Source organism: Taudactylus pleione, unplaced genomic scaffold (genome assembly GCF_031769625.1).
Source record: "Taudactylus pleione unplaced genomic scaffold, aTauple2 ptg000208l, whole genome shotgun sequence".
Classification (NCBI taxonomy): Eukaryota; Metazoa; Chordata; class Amphibia; order Anura; family Myobatrachidae; genus Taudactylus; species Taudactylus pleione.
The window spans coordinates 1,236,199-1,251,947 of record NW_028284610.1 but is presented as its reverse complement, the minus strand read 5'-3'; the positions used below and the strand labels follow the sequence as shown (position 1 = coordinate 1,251,947).

General features: G+C 44.6%; 1 protein-coding gene across 1 annotated transcript in view; it reads left to right on the top strand.

Annotated features, from left to right (window-relative positions):
* Nucleotides 1-15,749, top strand: part of AMPH (amphiphysin) — a 289,944-nt gene that overhangs the window by 183,646 nt on the left and 90,549 nt on the right. Inside the window, exons 4-5 of the mRNA XM_088478141.1 lie at nt 8,977-9,071; nt 9,461-9,556. Coding sequence (XP_088334267.1) covers nt 8,977-9,071; nt 9,461-9,556 — 191 coding nt within the window. The remainder of the gene's footprint in view (nt 1-8,976; nt 9,072-9,460; nt 9,557-15,749) is intronic.

Below are 15,749 nucleotides of genomic sequence, written 5' to 3'. Positions count from 1 at the left end.
CAGGAGACAACTCCTTGCTGTCATATATAACCATATTCAGATTATTAGGGTATTGCATGTGTAACCCCTTGTTTTAAATTATAGTTAAAATATAGGTGAGGTTTTGCATGGAATAAGAACATTGTATTGTGTGGAGTATATTTCTGGAGGTGAAACTCTCATTTATTGGATGTCATAGTAGCATAATGAGGAGCTTAGCATCTCCACAGCAAGTACAACTTATCAGGCAGCATGGTGGTGAAATGGTTGGCTTGTTGCTTCACAACACCGGGGACTTGGTTTTGATTGCCATCAATGTTCTGTCTATGTGGAGTTTGTATGTTCTTCATATGATTGCATAGGTTTCTCCTGGGTACTTTGGTACCCTACCGCAATCCAAAAACATACTGGTAGGTTAGATGGCATCTGGCAAAAAAATAACCTTAGTGTGTCTGTGTGTACATGTGGTAAGGAATAGAGGGCCTGATTCAGACCCGCTCGCGAGCGCTGAGCATTCGCAAGCGGGTCGATGTTGGCCAAGTGCGCATGTGCATGAGGGAGCCGGCTCCGTCGTGCGCATACGCGAGACCCACATAGCGACGGGCAAGCCGTCGCTATGGGTCTCGCTACAAAGGGGGCGTGCTGTCGATGTTGAGTGATAGCACGCCCCCTTTGGTGGGCATGCCGGGGGCGTTGCTGCCCAGACGGAGGCGCTCCCATGGGAATGCTTACCGTCTGGGGCCGGCCCCACTGACATCACAAATGATGTCAGTTGGGAGTGCTTTTGGCTCTGATAGAGCTAAAAGCACTCCAGGGCTTGCGGCAGACGAGACCCTACCACAAGGGTCTCATCGCAAGCCTGATGGTCGCGATGGTCTTGACCATCGCGACCATCTTTTTGGCCGCTCGCTATAGCTGTGGGTGGTCACCCACAGCTATGGGAGCGCCCAGGAGGCCGCTCTAAAAAAAGAGAGAGAGGGCACTGATTCAGAGCGAGCGCTCTGAAAGAGCTTCCGGCTCTGAATCAGGCCCAGAGATTGTAAGCTCTACTGGGGTAGGGATGATATGAATTATTAATAATTCTCTGTGAAGCTCTGCATTACATGTGTGCGCTATATAAATAACCAATAATAAATTTACTAATCTCTGTGTTTGTGGAGTTTAGCTATGAATGTGTACAGTATGTATTGGTACCAAGTAGTGGAGCTACACTATACCTCTAGTAGTTGCTGGACTAGATTTCATCCATCTGTCCTAACAGCTGGACATAAGCTCCGAGAAGGCCAAGCCTGATGGAGAGTCTGTAATTAATTTTCTATTGCCGACCTTTACTTTGATGTTGCAGGCACAACATCTGAAAGTTGGCTAAATGGTAGAGGAGAGACAGTTTGGGAAGAGATGTTACAAAAGTTGGTTGTGATATCTTATATAAAAAATTAATTGGTCTGTTTGTTTGTCTGTCCATTTATGCATTTGGACACCCCTGCACCAATTGGGATGACACTAATGCGAGGTGTTCCAGTTGGATCCTGGCCATGTTTTAGGTGGGTTAGGGTCCTGGTTGGACGTCCCGTTGGTGTATGCTGGGCAAAACTTTGACCTGGGGAGCCTGTTCTTGGGCTTTCACTGGATGGATTTGGATGAAAACTTCACAGAGGGGTGGAAAATGGTTTGGGATGCCTAATGGAGTGCTTGGGGTCCTGGTCGGACATCACAGCGGAGTGCGCCGGCCTGAAGTTTGACCAAGGGAGTCTGTTCTGGGCCTTCCTCTGGATGGATTTGGAGGTCATCACATAATAAAAGTTAATAACTTGAAGAGACAACAGCCGGTACTTCAGCTAGTTTTAACTATTTCATGGTACTATGAAATTTCTTGTGTTGTAATTTTTTTAGTTTCTTCATCTAGGGCCCATAGTCATCAGTGACTGGACCAAATTGTTATGGTCTATAGCAAGTACAATATTACAGAATGGGGCCTTCATACCCACAATTCTCCCAGGCACTGGGTTTTTGAAAACCTACAACAATTATGGTTCATGTGAGTATTAGTGGAGCTGTGTAACACAGGTCTCCAGTGGATAAAAAGTATACAGTAGGGTTAATAGGTCAGATTATTTATTTCATGGAGATCTTCAACCCAATTTAACAGTTTGCTTTGGAACACTCTGTCCATCTTTATAATATAATCTGCCAAATCCTTCGTTGCCTAGTCTTTGGAAACCAAAGAAAAAAGTAGCACCTGAAGCCCAAGGTGACTAAAACACAGCAGATGCAAACATTGTACTTGTTGACATATATAACGCATTAGTACTTACTGAAATCACATTGCAACACAAGAAGTCCGTCATTGTAGATACATCTGCTTAGAAATGTACAGGGTCCATGAGTTCTTAATTCCATGGTTAACAGATTTAAATATACAGTAGGTTGGCAGCGTGTTTTGCTTTGTAACAGACTCGGCCTGTGTGACTCACAATATGCAATCAACTATCAGCTGGCAAACACCAGTCTCTCTGTCTGTCAGTATATAAATATTTTATGCAATGTCACATCACAACAGTCAGCTGACCTTGGGTCACTGACAGTGATCAGCTCCTGCTTCTTCACCCTGATGGTGAGGCAGATTCATTAGGGAGAGTGTATTACACTACTACGCCCCACTACAAAATATATTATATGTTAGAAAATTGGTTTTAATTTTTGGACACAATTATGAATTTAGGGCCTGATTCAGAGCCAGACGCTCTGACAAGAGCGCTCGCTCTGAATCAGGGCTCTCCTACCTAAAATTGGAGCGGCCTCCCGGCCGCTCGCATAGCTGTGGGTGACCACCCACAGCTTATGCGAGCGGCCAAAAAGATGGTCGCGATGGTCAAGACCATCGTGACCATCGGGCTTGTGACGAGACCCTGCGGTAGGGTCTCGCTGCCGCAAGTCCAGGAGTGCTTTTGGCTCTATCAGAGCCAAAAGCACTCCCACTGACATCACTAGTGATGTCAGCGGGGCCGGCCCCAGACGGTAGGCGTTCCCATGGGAACGCCTCCGTCTGGGCAGCAAAGGGGGCGTGCTGTCACTCACCATCGACAGCACGCCCCCTTTGGTGCGAGACCCATAGCGACGGCTTGGTCATCGCTATTCGGGTCTCGCGCATGCACACAACGGAGCTCCCTCTGTCGTGCGCATGTGCACTAGGGCACCATCGACCCGCTTGCGAGCACTTAGCGCTCGCGAGCGGTCTGAATCAGGCCTTTAGCTCATTAGCTAGTCTACCATTCTACACAATACATTATATAGATGCCTTCTACTGTCTTCCAGTGATGACATTTAATTCTTCAGGGTATTTTTATGATAACTCTGCAGGGGATGCAGTCAGTAAGCCGATGGTCACAATGCCGACCGCCGACTCCCCGACTGTCAAATCCCGGCAAGGTATTAATGACAGGCATTGAAATCCTGACGCCTGTCATTAGACCTATGCCGGGAGCCCGACACCCGGCATGCAGATCAAAGGTAAGCCAGGTGCCGGGCGCAGACAGCCGTGGGGGGTGGAGGGTTAGGTTAGGTGCTCCCAGGGGGGACTTAGGGTTAGGGACCCTCCCCAGGAGACTTAGGTTTAGGCTGCAGGGAAGGGGGGAGTTAGGTTTAGACACTTTGGGAGGGTTAGGGTTAGGCACTAGTGGGGAGGTTAAGGTTAGGCACTAGGGGGGAGGTTATGGTTAGGCACCCCCAGTGGGAGGTTAGGGTTAGGCACCCCTCCCGGGAGACTTAGGTTTAGGCTGCGGGGAAGGGGGGGTTAGGTTTAGGCACTTGGGGAGGGTTAGGTTTAGGCACTAGGGGGAGGTTAGGGTTAGGCACTAGGGAGGAGGTTAGGGTTAGGCACCCCTAAAGGAAGGTTAGGGTGAAGAATAGGGTTAGTTATACTTACCTTTTTAGCTGTCAGGATCTTCACCCCTGCCGGGCTTCCGCTGTCGGGCCGGCGGTATTACATATTGATTCCCTCTGCAGTCATACAAATAGAATTTAGTAACATTTTTACAGCTTTCTTTAAATCAACCAGAACAATGAATGTGTAGATTAATTAGCTCGGTGTTGAAATTATTGTAATTAGTAGATCATCATTACAATTATTATACTTTATTTCTTTAGCATCAACATATTATGCAGCGCTGTACAATCCAAGAATGTTTATCTTTCATATCAGTTGCTGCCCCAGTGATGCTTATAGTGCAGTTTACCTGCCACAGGAACACAAACACCAAGGGGTTTATTTATTAAGCATGTTTATGACCGAAACTTGAAAGAGCAATGATTTTACTAGCAAGATACAGCTAGTATAAGCAATGCCCTTTGAACTTTCGGGCATAAACACGATCTGAAGTGCCGGCTTTTACAACCTGCTGCTTAGTATATAAACCCCCAAGTCGCAGGTCCACTAGACTGGTTGTAAGTCCTTGGGTGGAAAGTAGACTAGTTGTAAGTCCTTGGTGAAAAATGCATGGGGTCATGTGGTTATCACAAACACCATGTAAATTGGACCCTCATAAGGACTCAAACCTACTGTAAGGTCCCAGTGCCTACACAAGCAGTACCCCTGGTGAATAAATGTGACAAATATTATAAATTGTGCCTTTTGCATATCATTAAGCATTTACCACAGCCAGCTAGTACAAAGCCCTGTGCCAGAAAGAGCATTGGTACCCACCCCACCCCCATATTGTAAACACGGACAGTGCGCACCGCAGACGCACATGCCAAAAAAAGGGGAGTGGTCTCATGGGGAAGGGGCATGGTCAAACTCTGGTAACCTCCATTCACATTAAGCTACACATCACACTACATAGCTCCAGCAGTTGACTGTGACCCTGAGACCCAGGGAGTGATGGGAGCGGGACAGTGCTCAAAGATGGCGGCAGGCAGTATGCACCATGCCTTAATGTGAATGGAGGGTACCAGTAATATATTCACATTACACTACATAGTAGTGTCCCTGATAGATGTTAAGCTACACAGTGTCCCTTACACATTACTCCACACAGTAGTAATGCCCGTTACACATTATACACACACAGTAGTAATTAACATTACACATTATAAGTTATATAACCACAGTAGTAATGCTCCATACACATTATACCACAAAGTACAATTCCCCCCTTACACATTATGCCACATAGTAGAAATACCCACTTCCTCGCCAGAACTCTCTCACATATGTAGGCATCACTAACCTGGTCAATGATACTCTGACCAGGCACAGAAACTGATGACCATGCCTGGAGTGGACTGAGGGCAGAATCTGCTTGCCACCTTGAGTGTGGACTAATAATGTCACACTGTCTGTCACTGTACTGGATGCTGCCTGCACGCCCAGAAAAAAGGTTCCTCACTCTTCTTGCCACTGTGTTGAGAGAGAGAAGTCATGATGTCTCTCCTGTCCATACAAAAAGAAAGTACGCCAAGTGCGGAAGCCGGCTGGGGACGCTGTTAATGACAGCTAAGACAGGCAGTCCGCAGGGCTGCAGTGAAGGAATGGAGACGGGTGCACTGCTGCTAAGATACGCAGCAGTAAGTGATGGTGGGCAGCCAGTTACGCCCCAGGGCACACTGCGCTCTGTGCGTCGGCACCGGCCGCACCACCCTAGTTAAGGCCCTGCTGAACAGTGCTGTCCTAGCATCTGTTGTATAATGCACTAAAATATCTGCCCCTAACATGCACAATAAAGCTGGACGCAACACGCACCCACCACCAACAAATGCCATTGACTTCAACTCCTACTGTACATTAACTCCATGTCCTTGGTGCCCAGCCTAGAACTGTGCAACTGACGAGCTGTTAAAGGACCTGATCAGCAGCAACACAACATGCGTACAGCAGTTAGCTAACGACGGGTCAATAGTACTAGTAGTTTTATATTTTTTTAGAATGTGATGAATTAAAATAATTTTCACAGCGAGTATTACTAGCATTGAATTATGTTTGAAAACCGCTGATTTAGTCTATCAGAGTTGAAACCTCCTCTTCCTATTCAGTGATAGACTTTGAGTAAAGTTTGTGTTACAAAGTTTCCTAATGCTCGTAATGGTTCGAGCAAAGTGTTTCTGTGGTGTCACACATATAGGACCTGATTCAGAGGTGGCAGCAGACATGGCCGCGATTGCATCTTTTGGAGGTTGCCCGTCTGCGACTTTATGCAAATAGCGCTACAAAGTTCTTCCCTGGTGTACATCTGTGCTTATGACTGTGCAAGGACTGATGCCCACGCCCACGCATCTGTAGACTGAGTAATATGCCTGATGCGTATTTAGACGCCACTATCGGTTGCACCAACAAAACTTGCCTAGCCCTATGGCAGATGAAGATTCTCTTTCTGAATATGGCCTACAATAAAGGATTGAGCATCTGTGTACACAAACTCTTCAGCGACACACCTGCGACACTCCCCTAACACCTCCATAAGACAGGACATTTATGTGAGACTGTTTAGCCACCTCCCTGTCACCAATCAGGAATGACCAACACATTTGTAGTACATTTCTAATACTGTGCATCTCAATTGCAGCAAGACTTCTGTGTGTACACACTGTAACGTATGCGCCATTGGAGATATTAGGGATCTGCGTGCACACGCAGTAGCAAAAAAAAAATCACTTAACTCCATGAACATTGGGATAATGTGCGACTCTGAATCAGGCCCCTAATTGTGCTGTAGCTATTGGTACATGAGGGAAGAATTCTGTGTACATAATAAGCTACAAATGTAACTTACTTTATTAATGGTTAAATTGATGATTGTCTTATTCCTGTCCAAAGGGTGAATTATTATTATTATTAATTATTATTATTATTATTATTATTATTATTATTATTATTATTATTATTGCTGTATTTGCTCTTATTTCTGGGCTGAATAGATTATTACATTATAGTACTTTTAAACCCAAATTGTGATATGAATTAGAGATTATGGGCCAAATGTAATAGGGTGAGAGTATAGAAAATGTGAGAGTTTAGCAGTAACCTCTCACATTGGTCGAGTTTTATCAAAATGGGAAAATATCTGGATGAGATCTTATATCGTGAGAGTTTTTTTAGGTAATAAACATCTGAGTTTGCATGTTCTCAGACTCTACATTGGCCAAGTTTAAAAAGTGTGAGAGCTTACTGCTAATCTCTCACATGTTGTATACTCTCACCCTATTACATTTGGCCCCTATGAGTCTAAGTCTGAGAGGTATATTTTCTGAAGTGCAGGTGTTTAGAAGTGGAGATGTTGCCTATAGCAACCAATCAGATTCTAGCTATTAACTTGTAGAAGGTGCTAGGTAAATGATAATTGTAGAAGGTGCTAGATAAATGATAATTGGTTGCTATGGGCAACATCTCCAATTCTAAAACCTGACCTGTAAATAAATATACCCCTGAATTTTATGTTAATGCTGCGGCCGATTTGCACAAAGCTGAGACTCCCATTTGCAGCATCCTGAGACAGTGCATTCCGTTCACACCACTGAAAATTGCACATGGCTCTATGGCAGGTGCAATGTCTCTGTCTGGCCACAGCCTCCTGTATGAGCGGCTGTGCGACTTTGGATGCAGCCGCATTCAGCGACACGCCTGTGACACACCCGTCTCCCTGTTACCTCCTAGGAACACCCACTAAAATTCACAGACTCTGCCTAATTCTATACTGTGCCTCTGAGTGCAGACAATTGGGACGCATGCACTGTGTGCCTCAGATGCATGAGCAGACTTAAAAATCGGGCAATTGTGTACAGCATCGTCACTGCGTCCAACTCATAATCAGGCCCTATAAGAGCATTGTACTGTTGCCAGGGGGCATATTTACTAATTATCGTTTTTTGACCCGATAATAAGAATTTCTTATCACTGTTATTTAATAAGAAATGCACATCTGCCTGAATGTAGTAAAAATCACATGCAGAAAGATAGGCTCTGAAAAGTACCCATCACTGTGATGTATGAAATGATCTCAACAGCAATCATTTCACGTCTATATTGTGAGCCATGGCCCTTCTGCGTGTGCGCAGTCTGCTGAACACACATGTGCAGCCGGCATTGCCAACTCATTTCCGGTAAATTTTGCGAAATGGTAATACATAAACTACTATAGTATAACGCTACCTGGAGATGGTGTTACTTATCGGGGCCAAACAACAGAATGTAAAGGTAAATCTGACAGCTTTACAGGGGATGTAGTCAGGAAGCTGATGGTCTAAATGCTGACCGCCGGCTTCCCGACTGTCAAGTCCTGGCAAGGTACTAATGACAGGCATCGAAAAAGGGAGCCCGACGCCCGTCATACCGAACGAAGGTAAGCCAGGCGCTGGGTGCGGACAGTCGCGGGGGGAGGGTTAGGTGTCAGGGCTCCCGGGGGACATAGGGTTAGGCACGCCCCCGGGAGGGTTAGGTTTAGGCTAGGGGAAGGGGGGGTTAGGGTTAGGTACCCCCGGGGGGAGGTTAGGGTTAGGCACCCCCCCGGGACACTTAGGTTTAGGCTGCGGGAATGGGGGGTTATGTTTAGGCACTTAGAGGAGGGTAAGGGTTAGGCACTAGGGGGGAGGTTAGGGTTAGGTACCCCAAGGAAGGGTTAGGGTTAGGGGGGAAAATAGGGCTAGTTATACTTACCTTATTAGCGATCAGGATCTTCACCCCTGCTGGGCTTCCACTGTCGGGATTTTGAACCGCCGGCAGTAATACCTACTACACCCCATTACAGACCCCATATAAATGGGGGCTGCAGCTGCTCTCGGAAATGTCGGAACTGCAGCAGATATCGAGTGGGTTGCTCTGGAGTCTGTAACTGTATAGCTGTGGGCACTTTAGCTGCATGAACAGACTACACATCTCAAATCCCAGCCAACTCAATATACCTTCATGTTAATGGATTACTAAGGATACTGCTGTAGTGGATCTTTGTAGAACATATTTGTTACAGCATACAAATGTATTACAACTTATTTATCTCTTTATATTAGGCATGCAAGAGGCTTCTTTAAAGCTTACAGAATCTCTTCATGAAGTTTATGAGCCGGAATGGTATGGGAGAGATGATGTTAAAATGGTAGGAGAGGTAAGTATTCACATTGCATTCAAGAGCATGGTACTGTACATTCTAAGTTTTGCTGGACATTACACAAGCATCGATCAGTGGATAATTCAGCTGACAACTGGCATGAACTAACATTCTAACCTGTGGTATTAGATATATTCCCCTCTGACATATAAGAGGATCACTGTATATCTTTCTGTGTCTATTTGTATCCCAAACCCTTTCCAGTTTTATTGATACAGTAGGTGGGCTTTCATGTGTTATTATTTTGCTTTTTAATTATAAAAGTCATGATTATAATGAAGTAATCATCAGTATAAAAATATCAGTCTGTAATAGTGTCATTTGCAGTTTAAATTACTTTTACTATCTCTGTTTCTCATTGATCATGTTTTATGTTATTATTACAGAAATGTGATGCACTCTGGGAAGATTTTCATCAGAAATTAGTGGACGGAGCCTTGATAACACTTGATACATATTTAGGACAGTTTCCTGACATAAAGGTGTGTGCACATGAATATAACTAAAAAGTTTGAACTTCATTTCATTAAGAAATATGTTTTCCACCACAATCTATGCAGAGCTTGACTGCAGCCTCATTTCACTACTGTTAAATTACTGTACACTACTCCTTCTGAATCTTATTTTGTTGCTTTTTACTTGCTAAATCTGAATGTTCTCTCCCTATTGGAATTGTCATAACTGGTTTATAACGTCTAGCGTTCAGACCTTCAGTTCGCCGCGGTACGGTGCCCGCACTGAACGTCATTCAGTGCAGGAGTCCGCCCTTCTATCTCTGAACATGCCGAACCTGCCGAGCGTCGTCAGGTTGTTGGGCAGGTTCAGTAGATAGTCGTCAAGGACCCAGCGTGCGTGCGCATCGCTGGTCCTTACTGGCTATCCATTACAAGACTTTGTGAACAATGAGATCAAAACATCCTGGTTTTGGTCAGATTGTTCACAAAGTTGTGTAATGGATAGGCCCCTTTACTCTTAAAAAAGTGAAACACACATTTGCTAATGACCGAGGGTTGCTGAATCACATATGAATAGAAGTTCACAGAAAGGGTTACTAATTAGCCAATTCCAGGGATTAAAATAAATCTCTACCAATTGAAAATATAGAGTCGGAAACTAGGGATCCTTATCAGCTAACAGTCTAGGGGATGAGAAGAACTACAGGATAAACTAACAGCAACTAGTTGATCCCCATAAATAAATTAAATCAATATTTGGTAAATGCCTGAAGGTTCTAATTACTTATACAATGTAGCTAACTGAATAGGATAGCATTGGGAAAGGATTTTTTTCCTCATGAGAGAATATTATTAGTGATTAGGAGGAACATTTTGTATGTGTGTGATTTAATGTATTGAAATGTACCAAACACAATTAAGAAAGGACTGGAAAACATTTTGTATGTGTGTGATTTAATGTACAGAAATGTACAAAAAACATTTAAGAATGGACTGGAAAACTAAAGGTCAATCATAATAACAGAACATAAATATATAAAAGATAAGAATATCATTAAAGTGTTCAAAATATCTCATTACAAGTATGAATAAAGACCAAAAAGCGATGAGGTATATAGAAAGTAACAGAAACTAGCTCTTATTTTGTAATCAATTTATTGTATTCTTATTACACACATCTATCTTTTTATATTGCCTTATTTATTATTATTGAGATTTGAAGAAAATAGAGAATGTAAATAAAAAGTAATTGGTAATATGTAAAAAGTATTGTTAATATGTAAGTGCACTGTATCATGTAAATCTTCTTTCCTCTTGTACATTTTACTAGTCTACAGTCCTCCCCTCAAATATGATACTGTTCCTGTTTTCTCTTGCCCAATCGCACGGTTATAGACTGGACGCTGTAACAGATTATAGGTTAGAACATCAGTGCTACACCTAGATGTATGTGTGATAGTGGCGTATACCTTGTACGTCTGTGGTGTGATACTGGAAGGAAACAGTGGTATGGAAAATGATTTATTAAGCGTTAAGGAGATGGTAGTAACAATGCATTACTAATCATTAGTCAATTGAATAACAGTGAAAAACAAGTAACAGTCATATAGTGATATTACAAAAACACAAACAGTAAGGATTGCTGGGATCTAATGCTGAAATTGGGTATCGACAGTGGCTTCTGATGCAGTATGGCAAATTAATGATGTGCAAACTTTTTATATTAATAGAGACAATTAAGTACATATGACAATTAACAAATACTCAAAGCAATGCATAAAACATAGATCATAAAACATGAAACATACAGGGAAGGAGGAGAAAGGTATAGAAAGGGAATGTGCAGTCCAGAGGAGCAAAGTCCTGCATGTAACAGTCCTGGCAGTTCAACTGCTGATGAGGTGGCAGATGGTCCTAGTGTGGTCTCAATGAAAGTCTCTTGTTAGTAAACTTACTTACAGTGCTTTGGACACCAGAGTGAGCCATACTTGGTTAGACTGTATACTCCTTTGAAGGAACTGTGCTGTGTCCGTCAGGGGCATACCTCACATCTACAAGGTGTACACCGCCATCACACATACACTTTAGGTGTACTGCTGAGATTCTAATCCATTATCTTAAGTACCATCTGAAGGTAGAGTACCTTTGTATTTGGGCCATTCCAGCTCCATAAGGGTCATTATTATCCTAGTTGCTCTGGATAACAACTCTCTCAGTATGCTGTACCAATAAGATTGGTACTCTCAACTCTTGAAATATTCCATGTCGCTGTGAACATTTTGATGATCTGATTGGTTACATAGTCTAACCTCACCCATTTCAAAACTAATCAAATACAAGATGGTGCTCAGAAACTAGTCAAATGCACTGTATAAAGCAAACAAGACCTTCAATATCTATTCACTGCACTGGACAGGTCGTATTTTTATTTAGCATATTAGAAGTGGTTTGGTGCTATCAGGACTGGCCAAAGGTCTACTAGCACCCTTTGCGAGAATTTGTGGAGCCCAGCCCCCCCCCTCCCAGTGAAACTACATCCCCCTTATAGTAACAAAGAACACACATTGGCCTCAACAGGAAAAAAAACACATTTCCCGCCACAGGAAAAACACCACACACATTGCCCCAGCATATCCCTATCTCTGCACTACAGTAACACCACCACCCCCAACCCTGCACTACAGCAACACAACCACCTCCAAACCAACACTACAGCAACAAAACCGCCTCCAGCACTGCTGCTTCTAATTAGGGGTGAACGGGTTCGGATTTCTGAAATCTGAACCCCCCCGAGCCCCCCGATCCGAGGCCGATCCGAGTCAGACTCAACTTTTCCTGCCTGACTCGGATCTGAAATCGAGGCAAAACGTCATCATCCCGCCTTCCGGGTCTCGCAGGTTTTGGGTTCTATATAAGGTACCCGCGTCGGCGCCATTTTCTCAGTCGGCTGTGGACAGTGAAGAGGGAGGGTGGGAGTTAGGGCTGGCTGGGCTGTGTAGTGTAGTGTAGTGTAGTGCAGTGTAGTGTTGTGCTGTGCTGTGCTGCTATTGTCCATAGGGGCTGTGTCCACTCCTCCAAAGTCCATAGGGGCTGGCTGTGTTGTGCTGTGCTGCTGTTGTCCATAGGGGCTGTGTAGACTCCTCCAAAGTCCATAGGGGCTGGCTGTGTTGTGCTGCTGTTGTCCATAGGGGCTGTGTCCACTCCTCCAAAGTCCATAGGGGCTGGCTGGCTGGACTGTGTTGTGCAGTCAGTTGTCCATAGGGGCTGTGTCCACTCCAAAGTCCTGTGCAGTGCCCCAGTCCTAAAGGGATGCTGTGGTGTTGTCCAGGGGGTGCTCTGTCCATCAGGGGTGCTCCCCCCAAGTGCAAAAAAAATAAATATTTTTTCTGTGTTTGTGAATTGTGTGCGCAGTAGCCGCACGTGCATCAACAAAGTAGTGCCAAGCGTGCACCTGTGTCATAAGTAAAGGGCCGGCTGGCTTGACCATTAAAGGGTGCTGTAACCCCCAAAGTGCACTCCAAAACAAATAAAAAAATATTTTCTGTGTTTGTGAATTGTGTGCACTGTGGCTGCACGTGCATCAACAAAGGAGCAGCGCCAAGCGTGCGCCTGTGTCCCATAAGTAAAGGGCCGGCTGGCTTGTCCATTAAAGGGTGCTGTAACCCCCAAATTGCACTCTAAAAAAAATAAAAAACTATATTTTTTGTGTTTGTGAATTGTGTGCGCAGTAGCCGCAGAGTGCATCAACAAAGTAGCGCCAAGCGTGCGCCTGTGTCATAAGTAAAGGGCCGGCTGGCTTGACCGTTAAAGGGTGCTGTAACCCCCAAAGTGCACTCCAAAACAAATAAAAAAATATTTTCTGTGTTTGTGAATTATGTGCACTGTGGCTGCACGTGCATCAACAAAGGAGCAGCGCCAAGCGTGCGCCTGTGTCCCATAAGTAAAGGGCCAGCTGACTTGTCCATTAAAGGGTGCTGTAACCCCCAAATTGCACTCCAAAAAAATAAAAAAATATATATTTTTGTGTTTGTGAATTGTGTGCGCAGTAGCCGCACGTGCATCAACAAAGTAGCGCCAAGCGTGCGCCTGTGTCATAAGTAAAGGGTCGGCTGGCTTAACCGTTAAAGGGTGCTGTAACCCCCAAAGTGCACTCCAAACCAAATAAAAAAATGTTTTCGGTGTTTGTGAATTGTGTGCACTGTGGCTGCATGTGCATCCACAAAGGAGCAGCGCCAAGCGTGCGCCTGTGTCCCATAAATAAAGGGCCGGCTGGCTCATTTCTTAAAGGGTGGTGTAACCCACAATGTGCACTAGTCTCCAACAAAAATAAAAAATTATTTTCTGTGTTTGTGTGCGCCTTAGCCGCACGTATATATCAATGTAACATAAATGGAGGACCAAACTTTCTCCGATAAAAATAAAATAGGGAAAGATCAAGAACCACTTCCTCCTAGTGCTGTTGCTACTGCTGGGAGTTGTTCATCATCCCAGAGAGGAAGTACCGTAGGAACACCACTACTTTTACTAAACAATTGACCCTCCAACAGTCCTTAGCGAGGAGGATGAAGTACGACAGCAGTCATCCTGAAACAAAACGTATAACTGAGGCCTTGACTGCTATGTTGGTGTTAGACGTGCGTCCGGTATCCGCCATTAGTGCAGTGGGATTTAGACAATTGATGGAGGTAGTGTGTCCCCGGTTCCAAATCCTTTCTAGATTCCACTTCACTAGGCAGGCGATACCGAAACTGTACAGAAACGTCAGAAAAAGTGTCCTCAGTGTCCTGAAAAATGTGGTTGTACCCAATGTCCACTTAACCACGGACATGTCAACAAGTGGAACAGGGCAGACTAGGGACTATATGACTGTGACAGCCAACTGGGTAACTGTATCACCTTACGCAGCAACAACAGCAGCGTCACCAGTAGCAGCATCTCAGAAACGCCAGCTCGTTCCAAGGCAGGCTACGCTGTGTATCACCGGTTTCAGTAAGAGGCACACCGCCGACAACCTCTTAGAGAAACTGAGGGAAATCATCGCCCAGTGGCTTACCCCACTTAGACTCTCCTGGGGATTTGTGATATCTGGCAACGCCTCCAATATTGTGCGGGCATTACATCTGGGCAAATTCCAGCACATCCCATGTTTTGCTCACACAATAAACTTGGTGGTGCGGAATTTTCTGAAAAGCGACAGGGGCGTGCAGGAGACCCTTTGGGTGGCCCGAAAAATTTCTGCCCACTTTTGCCATTCAGCGACTGCGTGCGCCTGTGTCATAAGTAAAGGGCCGGCTGGCTTGTCCGTTAAAGGGTGCTGTAACCCCAAAAGTGCACTCCAAACAAAACAAAAAAGTCTTTTTTTTTCTGTCTTTGTGAAATGTGTGAGCTGTAGCCGCACCTGCATCCTCAAAGCAGCAGCGACAAGCGTGTGTCTGTCTGTTAAAGGGTGGTGTAACCCTCAAAGTGCGCCCCACAAACAATAAAAAAATTCTTTTTTTTTCTGTCTTTGTGAATTGTGTGAGCTGTAGGCGCCCCTGCATCCTAAAAGCAGCAGCTACAAGCGTGCGTCTGTCTGTTAAAGGGTGGTGTAACCCTCAAAGTGCACTCCACAAAAAATAAAAAATAATTTTTTTCTGTCTTTGTGAATTGTGTGCACTGTAGCTGCACGTGCATCAACAAAGGAGCAGCGCCAAGCGTGCGACTGTGTCCCATAAGTCTGTTAAAGGGTGGTGTAACCCCCAAAGTGCTCCAAAAAATAAAAAACAATTTTGTGACTTGTGTGCGATGTAGCCGCACGTGTATCAACACAGTAGCAGCGCCAAGCATGCGCCTGTGTCATAAGTCAAGGGCCGGTTTGGACATCTGGTCCGGACTGAAGGACGTGCCAGCAATTTCTGACAAGTCTACTGTCACTGCATATGATACTGTCCTCAAAGCAGCAGCGCCAAGTGTGCGTCTGTCTGTTAAAGGGTGGTGTAACCCTCAAAGTGCACTCAACAAAAAATAAAAAATTCTTTTTTTTCTGTCTTTGTGAATTGTGTGGGCTGTAGCCGCACCTGCATCCTCAAAGCAGCAGTGACAAGCATGCGTCTGTCTGTTAAAGGATTACATCGGTGACAGCATCCAAGTAGGCATGTCAGACCTGTACTTGCAGGAAAAAGAGGCAATTTGAAGGCCCCTGTACAAACTGGCTCTATTTTATCTGAGTTGCCCCCCCTCC